The sequence below is a fragment of the Podarcis gaigeae genome (assembly GCF_964106915.1).
Source record: "Podarcis gaigeae genome assembly, chromosome: 8".
Classification (NCBI taxonomy): domain Eukaryota; kingdom Metazoa; phylum Chordata; class Lepidosauria; order Squamata; family Lacertidae; genus Podarcis; species Podarcis gaigeae.
Genome location: NC_139684.1, coordinates 65,993,039 through 66,003,519, shown reverse-complemented (window position 1 = coordinate 66,003,519; position 10,481 = coordinate 65,993,039). Strand labels below are relative to the sequence as shown.

At 44.6% G+C, this 10,481-nt stretch overlaps 1 protein-coding gene across 2 annotated transcripts in view; it reads right to left on the bottom strand.

The window, feature by feature from the left end:
* Positions 1-1,164: 1,164 nt before the first annotated feature.
* Positions 1,165-10,481, bottom strand: part of CD164L2 (CD164 molecule like 2) — a 38,943-nt gene continuing 29,626 nt past the window's right edge. The window contains exon 6 of one of the 2 annotated variants that reach the window (XM_083751004.1): positions 1,165-2,046. In XM_083751004.1, coding sequence (XP_083607130.1) covers positions 2,040-2,046 — 7 coding nt within the window. In that variant the 3' untranslated portion in view covers positions 1,165-2,039. Of the gene's footprint in view, positions 2,047-4,053; positions 10,018-10,481 lie in introns of those variants that run through there. The other variant, XM_083751003.1, reaches the window with a different exon arrangement.

Genomic DNA, 10,481 nt, shown 5'->3' with positions numbered 1-10,481 from the left:
TGGTGACCCCCCTGGAAACCTAATGGGGATGCAAGATCTGTTGGAGTGTTAGTGCTCAGGATGCATATATGTATAGAGAAAAACATACATATCCTAAAGTATCAATTCAGGGCACTATGGAAAATTTAAACAGTGGCTCTCAACCTCCCAGCATTCAGGATGCTGCTGCTGCTCCCTCCCTGTGAAAGCTCGACAGAGCCTACTAATGGGCACCTCAACCCCACCACCCTGCAAAATCCATCCCTGCTGCTAAGGTCTAACCTCTCCCCTCTGGTACTCTCTCAGACCAGAGCCATCATGCTGTTTTAGAAATGTACCTTTTCCAGTGCTTGCATATATTTCCAGGGATGCATCACAGTGAGAACGGCAGGGACCACCTATAAATCTGATTTTATTATCCTGAAACCGCTTTGAGAGCCATTATGGCTGAAGACTGCAAATAAATAATCAAGGTAAACAACTCTGAGCACAGCCTTTTCTTTAAAGGAAATAAGAAACAAGTTGCTATATTTCACTGTGCCTCTGCTTCTTGGGGGGAGGGTCCAGTGCATACATTCTTTGCTCAGCTCTGCCAAACACAGCAAATGAACTCACGCAACAAGAACACATTGCCTCCATATCATCTGATATGAAGCTCCCAGGTTCAATAGCTTTAGCTAGAGTAATATTAAGTAGTTGTTACTAGGATGGTGATAAAGTCCTGCCTGCCTTGGACTCTGGGCTAGGAGTGCTGTGAAGAGTTGTTTAATGAGTACATGTATTGGTTTTTATCTTGGACAGTTGGGGAAACAAAGAAGATATGTGTGTGGAAGGGTTCTTTTCTTTTTTACATTATGCATAAATTTTCACTCTTGCAAGCTGCACAGAAAAGCCACTTAGAAGTATTTCAATTAAACAAAATTTCCAGTAGAATAATGTTATAAAAGCAGTAGCTGACAAATATTACAGCAGCCTTCCCCAAGCCTGGTGCTGTCCAGACGCTGTTGAACTAAAACTCCCAAAATCACTGACCATCAGCCATGTTTGCTGGGGATGATGGGAGCTGGGAGTCTGAAATATCAATGGCACTAGATGAAAGAAGGGCAGGTTACAACATTGTGGCTATAATCAAAGTTATCCCCAAATGCGTAGAAGTACGAACTGTTCAATAACAAAAACACAAAATGCGTTCCACAAATATTTTGTTTTATTTTAGAGGCGTCTTCCCCCATTGTGTTTGCTGCCATTACACAGTAAGGGGTGTTCTTTGTTTTTCCAGGGAGGCAGCTGAGAACTGGACTCTTAGAAGGATCCACTCTTTAATGGAGAGGCAACTTCCAATGAAGTCCAACATCGGTTGGGTTCGGCGTTAACAAGTCAGCTGCTTCGATGCAACTCCCCTACTGGAAACTCACTCGCAAGAACGAGCGTGAAGGAGACCCACCCAAACTCTCTTGTGCAAGAAGTTAACATTGCGACTCAAGTGTCTTGACATCTGTATAAGACTCTGACCTTTTAAAGTGATCTGCCTTAAACAATATTGGGTGGAGGGAGAAAGAAGTCACACGGGTGAAGTAGCCCCAAGTTCCACTGGACATTCCACTTTTGGTGCAGCATTTAAGAACAAATATACAGGACCGGCAGGTACTGAAACAGGATCCATGTGGGCTTAGAATAAGGATAATCAACCAAAAGCAGGTTGCACAGAAGGGGAAAAAATAGAAAGAAAACCCCACAATCATTTGAAGGCGTCCTTAACCTCACACAGTTACATACGAAGCAGATCCCTGCAGCTTGAGCTTGCTAGTATCTCGTGTATATTTATACTATTTCCGCAGCAAGTCTAAAGGGTCCAGGTATCTGAGCCAAGCATCACCCATCGTGACAATAGGCTGTTTAGGTCTGGAGCAGATCTCCCACTTCAGCAGCTCCATTTGAAGAAGAGAGAGAGAGAGGGAAAGAGTCCTGGCTCCTAATGCAGCCACAGGCAGCCTCCTCTTCTCCAGCAACTCCTCCCGCAAGAGAAACGCTTATCAAGGCAGCTCCCTGGAGATCAGCCATCAGATCCTAATGTGATGGAACAAATGAGAAGGGGGGGACACAGGGGTGGGGGTGGGGAAAACACTTCACCAGGCAAGAGAACAGACAGCAGGGGGAGCACCTCGCTCAGCCAAAATGGCAGATCTATAACAGCGACTTCTCCCTTGCTTTCATCAACGCTGGAAACAACTTCACCTGGTAAACCAGGAAGGTGCAACTTGTGTAATTTGTGAATGGCTGGATTTCATGACATGCACGTGTCGGCACTGCCAGCTTCACCATTCACATCTTTATTTGCATACCTCTTTAATTTGAAAATTTAGGGATTTTAATTGCAGAATTAGAGCAACTTAGACTTCTTAGCACCTTGCTCCCTGTGCCCTAGTTAGGCAGGTGGGCATCATGAAATGTGAACGGCTCTCTATTACCAGAACCTATGCACCATTGCATCTTATCAAACATACACCACATCAGGTGCCGTGCCATTGCATGTCACTCCCTGAATGCTGTTAAATATGAAACATCAAATAAAATAATCAATACATAGTAATATCCAAGATACGAGGCATTTGGGCACCAAATTAGATACTCAGTTTTGCAGAAGAGAAGAATTAAATTGTTGGGAACAAGACCATCTCAGCTCTACGCTGGCCATTCTCAAGTTACAAGAGGCACTTTCCCCTTGTTTCTGAAAAGTGAGGAAAAGTTAAGTTTGCAGCACAGTTCATACTAGCTCCATCCAACAGTGTTCAGTGCAGCTTATTCCCAGGCGACTTACTTCTGAGTAGACATGCAAAAGACTGTTGTCAGGCAGCAGTTCTATACTCACCTACTTGCAGAGCGACCCTAAGCATGTCTACCAAGATGTTCCCTGCTGGATTCAATAGAACACACTTCTGAAGAGGTATGGTTAGGAATGCGCTGAATCTCTGAATTCAGCAGGGTTCTCTCCTGGGTGACTGGGTATAGCATTGCAGCCTTAATTTCTGAACAGATGTTTATCAGGCCCAGAAACCAGCGCCCCTCTAGTTGCTCTCTTACTCCAACTCCCACCATCCCTTGTAGGAGCTGATGGGGGCAGAGTCCAACAACATTGGGAGGGGGCGGGACAACAGGTTGTGCACCTGATGCATATGATTACAGTGTTAAAGCCTCAGACCAGTTCTAATGTTAAAATTTGTACTCATGGGGGTGTCTAATGGCCACCCAAACATGCAATGGAAACTAACCAAAAAAACCCCCATATAATACAGGGTCTTACAAGACATATATGCAGAGACTTGTGGAGGGAGATCAGCTACTTTCAAAGGCGATGTCCAGAATTCAGTCCCAGAATGGTTGAACCGTGATTCAGAACAGTCTGTGTGTGTGTGTTTTGATGAAAATAACACTTTCTCCCCCCCCCCAGTCCATTTTAGACATTATATAAAAATTCCTTATAAGCAAAGAGATTTTGAGATATTCTGTGGTATGAAAAAAAGGTAATCTCAACAAATTATCATTAATTGTATCGTTTGTTTGTGGGTTCTTGTTGTTTGGGACAGCTAAAAACGTCCCAAACAAGAGGAGATCATTGCATTTTGCAGTAAATCTTATCCCTTTTCTCCCAGCCCATCATCTGAAAAGCAAAACAAAAACCTGAGGTGACACTCCTGCTGTTGAGACATCTCTTGAGAATAAGACACTGTTTCCACCCCCACATGGAGGACCAAGTCCTGTAAATGTCCAGTGTTTGTTTAGACACTTCTCACAGTGCAAATGCCGTTTTGTGGGTGGACAGATACACTCCAGGAAGGGGAAGAGCAAGACCCACTCCTGGGATATTCACACGGATTACACCCTATCACTCAGGGAAGGACAACTTAGGCCCTTCAGATATGGCTAGACTCCATCAGCCCCAGGCAGCACAGTCAGTTGTCAGAGATGATGGAGTCGTAGTCCAGCAACATATTCTGGAGGGCAACAGCTCCCTGTTCCTCCTGTAACTTCTGTGCTATCACTTGGGATGGTGTGTTCTCAGCCTTGGTTTTTAAAAAACAAAACCACACGAACACACAACAAAAAATATTGTGCTAAGACTCGAAATACTACACACTGACCTGCATAATTTTGCAAACCTGCCTGATTCTACCTAACTTATTTGAACTTTGCTATAATGAGGAAGGGCCAGGGTGCTGCAGCCCCCACCTCACAAATCACTGGAAACTTAAGTTTGCAATTCCCCAGGCTTCCAAGACTGCAGCATCTGTTGTATGTTTTCGAGCAAATGAAGAAACCTACTTGCTTGCTTTTCTCTCTCTTTTAAAAACAGACTATTTTTCTGGGAGGTCAAATTCAGTGGCTTTTATTTGCATCTGTGGGACTGCACAAGCACACCACCACGGGGGAAATTGGTCTTGTTTAAAGTGGGGCTCTTTGTTACTCCTGTTCTTTCCACCTATTAAACACCTCCCCCAGCCTGAACAGTGCACAAGTTAAAGAACGTTAAGACTTCAGATGTGTTCACTAATGGGAAATAACTGATTAGTGCAGCAAGGGATCTAAGCAGAAGCAAATATAGGTCCTTATTGCCCTGTGCACAATAATGGCCAATAGGCTACTGGTTCATTCACCTAAGAGGGTGAGAATGACAAGTCACACATACCAGGGTGTGCCTACAAACTGTATCGAGGCTGAAATTTCACACCCTAACAATTTTGTGCCCAGGGCAATTGCCCCTGTAGCCCCCCCCCCCCCACGCTAGTAGGCTTGAGGTTGCAGCCAGCCAATCAACCTGCTTCTTGCATTTCCAGGCGCAAATAGGGTTAATTTATTAAACCACTATCAAGTGGCTCCTCAGCTGCCCCAGATCCACCCTTTCTGCAACAGCTTTCAGTCTGTTGCTTGTGGGAGAACCAGGTTTTGCCCAAGGCAGGATTCCCCTCCCCCCATGCACTGCTCATCTTAGGCTACTCTTGGAAAAATGCATGACTGTTTTTGGGTAGGGATTTCTCACCAAGGGAGACCCAAGCCTCAGGTTGTGCTCCCTGCAAACAGGTCACACTGCAGAAGGAAGACCGCAAGCAACACCACTACTGGAGCCCTGGAGAAATCAAACTCCCACAAGCTTTAATGAAGAAGTCAGGATCACAAGTCTGTGCCCCAGATGGCATACAACACTCGGCTAGTCTCCCTCTCTCCTCCCCCCCGCCCACCACTTGCCAAGGAAGGCTCCAGGACTACAAAAGTCACACGGAAACACACAAAAGGCACAGCAAGAACACACAGAATTCATTCCTCAGCTGGGGGGAGGGGAGTAGAGAAAGCCGCTAGTTAGAGAGCACCCCCATAATTCCTTTGCTATGGGTCTGCAGGCTTTTGGACTTGGCAGTGTCGCCACCAAGGAAGGGTTTTAAGGAGACATCAGATACAGAAAAGCTGGCTTACCATATTTTGACATAACCTGTGTTACTGTGCAAAGAGATGGGGAGAATAAGACCAAAGTCTAACAATACCTAACTGCACCACTGAGATTTGGGAGCGAGGAGGAGGAGGAGGGAGGAGAGGAGGAAAAGGAAGATGACAGCAGCAGACATTCCTGATTTTTTGAATCACTATGAGTTTGTGCCGATTGCTATTAATTGTTTTATGGGTTACCTTATTGTGCTTTCTGATTATACGTACTAATGTTTGTCCTTTTTTAATGCTACCATTATGGTGAGCCGCTTTGAGTTCCACAATGCTCTTAGAAAAGTGGAATACAAATATCAAATCAAATACAAAAATAAATATCAACTCAAACTTTAAAAATCTCCCATCCTGGCAGCAGACCTGCCAGTGGTTTGGAAATGTTGTTGCTAAGCAGATTCCCAAGGAAACCTAAAATGGCTGCTGACACTGATCGGTTCTGATTGAGATTACTCTCCTCACAATGACGCAGTGCTCAACTCCTGAGTCCCAGTAGCAGCCAGTCACTTAAATGATAGGGGAAGGAACCCCATTTCTGCTGTTGGGAGACTCTGAGAGCAGAGGTTGCTATAAGGGTCTGCAAGTATCAGGCTTGATTACAAAAAGCAACCATAGATCCCAGGGAAGTACTGAAGCTCAGTGGCAGAACACTGAATGCAGAAGGCCCCAGATTCCATCTCCAGTTTAAAGAACCAGGTCAGTAGCGATGGGGAAGACCTCTGCCCAGAATCCTGTAGAGTCACTGCCAGTCAACAGTAGACAATACTGGTCTGGATGGACATATAGGCGCAATCTGCAAGATAATGCTTTAAATATGATACTGCTTTAAATGTATCATACCGCTTCTCCCTCCCATAAGAATTATGGGAAGTGTAGTTTGTTAAGGGAGCTGAGAGTTGTTAGGAGACCCCCTATTCCCCTCACAGAACTACAATTACCAGAGTTCCCTGGGAAGAGGGGTTAATTGTTAAACCACTATGGGAAGTGTATCAATCAGAGGAAGCCATGACCATTTATAGTGGTATGACGGTGCTTCAAATCTATGGTGCAGATAGCACTTAAGTATATCCAGGATTGCAACCTAAACGATCCACTTCCACCTATGAATGAGCTTGTGTGATGGCTAATTAGGCTATCAATTTATTGTGCACCTCCTTGGGTATTCCACAGCAAGGCATAAGATTTGAAGGTGCAAAAGGGAGCATGGGAAGAACTTTCCAAAAATCAGGATGTTACACCCAGCTAATCACCTGGAGGCACTTATTTTTGTATTTGTTTTTTTAAATGTGTAAAGTTTTTTTTAAATGTTTACGATAATATTTTGTTTTCTTGTTATTATGCTTCTTTAAATGTGGATCAGCATTGTACCGTAATTGTGTCTGATTTTCTTTTGTACTGCTTGATAGTTTGTAAGGTTCTACTTGATTATTTAAGGCAGGTTACAAAACTGCTAAGAGATTGTTTCCTTTGCAAATGTGAAGCGGTATAGGAATTATTTAAATAAATACATAAATAAATAAAAACTTTAAAAGCCCCTCTTAGTATGTGCAAGGAAATAAGGCCCATGAGCCCACTGTTAATGAAATCAAGTTCCCATAAATGTAAAAACATGGACTTGCATCCAACCAAGTTGCACTCAGAAAAGACCCATTAAAACCAATGGAGCTACACTAGTCATGCTCATAAATGTTAATAGGACTACTCTGAGTAGGAATACCACCAACTACAATCCACGATTTATTCTTTCCTGGTGTGTACTTTTTAAAGCCACTTTTTAAAGCTTTTCTTGGGGTGGGGAGGAGAAAAGAACTAAAAGCAACAGGGCATAATAATACCACATTTTAACTAAGGGCGTCAAAGTCTTTGCTTTGCCCCCCTCTGAGAACAGCTATTTCTCAATTGAACAGCTACAAAAAACAAGGGGGAAAAGGAAAGGGAAAAGAGATGGAAAGCCAGCTGGGAATAGAATCCAGTAGTCGCCATGGTGACTCCACAGCTTCACATTTTCGATCCTTTACTTTCTCAGCCACACCACAGGGAAGCCATAGGACCAGCACAGGGAGAAGAGGCCTTGATTCTGAGCAGGATGTACTGGGACACCCCCACATAATACACTTGCCACGTGAGAGCTCCTTAAAGTTTCGCCACTACAGGAATAAACTAATCCCAGGGTGGGCAGACTTCAGGCTGATTTACTTAATTACTTAATTACATACTTAGACCCCTAAGGTCCAACCTGAGGTGCAAAATGTTGTCATACTTACCATGCATTAAAAGCACAATACCTACCCACCCACCCCAGCCAAAGTGTAGTTAAATATGCTGGGAATTGTAGTTCTATGAGGGGGTAAACTACAGTTCCCAGAATTCGGGGTGGGGGGAATGTGCTTTAAATGTGTGATGTGTACCCAGCCTAAGAATTAACAAGATGCATCTGAGCAGATGTGATCAGTACCAGAAGCGAGCTCACAATTTCCTTCACAGAAAAAAATCCACTTCTGGTTGGTTCCCACTCCACCCCCAAATTTCAGCAACACTTTTTTATTTTCCTTTTTTTTTTAAGTGAGGAGACCTTTTAAGGTGGTGCTGTTGTTAAGACAAGTGGGAATCAAAAACCCTTGTGGCCTACCAGAATTCACCCACAGATCCAGCAGTCTGCATGCTTCTGAACACATGGGCAACAGTTAGCAGAGGAAACTCACTAGGGCAATGGGAGCTTTTCCCTAGATTTTTTTTGTGTGTGTGTGTTGCTGGGGTGGTGGGGAGGAGTTTCATAGGGGCCTCAGTGGGTGATAGTGGTGACTGGTTCCTGTTAGGAACGGGGCTGCTTGGAAAGTATACAGCATATTCAAAGCACATCAACTTCCTCAAATAATTCTAGGTACTGCAGTTTAACCCTCACAGGGCTACCATTTGCAGCAACCTCACAAACCAACTACAGCACCCAGAATTCTTGGGGGGGGGGGAAGCACTTCAAATGTGCTTTAAAGCAGCAGCACACCTTGGGGTCTCAAATTTCAGCCGTGCCCTGTGAGACACCAAAATGTGGTGCCCCCACGCCTCTAAATAATCATTGCACCACCACCCCAAGCTCTGCACCCAATTCAACTGAACCGAATCAATCACACTCCCCTAAATTTAAAGGTATAGCATGCAAGCAGCCTGGTAGGGTGACCAAGAGCAGGTAGGGCCAGTGACAGGTGGAGCAAACCGATACTAGTTTTGTTGCAACCCTCCTCCCTGCTCATTTCTACAAGGCGATACTGAGACTAAGGAGGAGGCTGACAATCTCAGGCACTCCCTGGACGGCTTGTTAAGTACGAAGACAGGCAGGTGGAGCCAGGCTGAGGGCACACTGAGGCCAGTGGGGCAGTGCCCCATTTGCCCTCACAAATCAGCCTCCAGTGGTGGGAAAGGGAAGGATTTGACCACAGTTCCTGCGACCTATATTGTCTGTAGCAACTTCCCCAACCTCCTGCTCTAGGCATTCATTTTAAAAACCTCAAGAAGTACCTGCACACTACATAATTAACGTGATGCGTTGTTTTGAGCCTAAGGAAAAGGGCTGGAGGAGTTAGAATTTGCACACACAGATGAAAGTGGAGCTGCTGTTTGGTCGTTTTTATCTCCTGACCCAATTTCCCCCTCCCGTCTCCCCATCTCTCTTTGCTTATTGGCTATGCTGGCAAGCAAGTAGATCCTATGCCACTCAGTGTGCAATTTCTGCGTCCCCTGGTTTCTCTGCCAGTTGGTAGAAAAACCTTTGAGATTCAGCTGCTCTCTCGTGGCAAATGTAACATGTGGTCATGCTCTTAGTCAAAAAAATAAGGGGGGGCAGAGGAGGGAGAGAGACAAACTCTGGTCAGCTCTGAATAGCTCATCTCCACTGCTCATCCCTCCCCTAGGGAAGGCCCATAGTTTCAAAAGCAAACAAGAGCTGGTTGTTTGCACATTCCCGTTACACACACAATCAATCAGAAAGTTAACAGTATTCAGTTCAAAGCAGTCCCTGTTCTCCATCCATCCCTCTGCTGAATGCAGGAAAAGGGAAAGGCATGAGGGAAGCAGGATCCCCAGAGACAGTTTTATGCCTTCAGCAGAAGCCATGAGTTAACAATTTCCCTGGCCTGTACCACTTCAGCATGGAAGAGAAGGATGCACATCTGAATATTCCTGCATATATATATATATATATATATATATATATATATATATATATATAATCACTGGCACATGAAAAACTAAAAGGCCAGGGATTTCAAGGTAGCTTTCTCTGAAGACATGCTACGTTTCTATGTGCAAGGAGGAACAATCAAGCATGCAAGCTCCTCGCGGCAGGCTAATGTTCTATGGTCCAGGAAAATCAAGATCATTTGATGCTGCTGAATGCATAAAACCAGGCGCATAATAGCCTTTCTTGGCTCTGAGGAAAGAGCCCCACGAAGGGGGTGGGTCTAAGAGAAGGTTCGTAGGTTTTCCTGGTTCCAGAGACAGCCCATTACTTCCCACTGTTCTTTCACACACAGCTACACCTACTGCTGGTTGTCCTCTCTGACGACAGGCAGCGTGTAAGGAGGATACAAAAAAAAGGGGGGGGGGGAGATGGCAATTGGGGACATGATGTTAGAGACAATATCAAAGCACAATGCCCCTTTAAACACGCCCAATACACACATTTCTGGTAGAGAGTCACTGATACGCCAAATAAATAGAAGGTTCCCCTTGGGTAGCATTAGTGCTCTGGTTAACGGGGTCTGGAGAGGAATAGACATAATAGAGCTATGGCAAAATTATAAGCTTTAGTTTGGAGCCAAGGACAGGGGTACAGTTCAGAACAGAGAAACAGCATGGACCAAGTTAAGAGAGAATAAGGTGTTAAGAGATTTGTACTTTATGCTCCCGATTAAGATGGGGGTTACCCCCAGAAGGGCAGAGCTTCTGTTCCCTTTAAAGAACTCTGAATTTTCAGCAAGGGCAGTCCTCCTCATAAATGCACCACTATTTGTTTTTTTGTC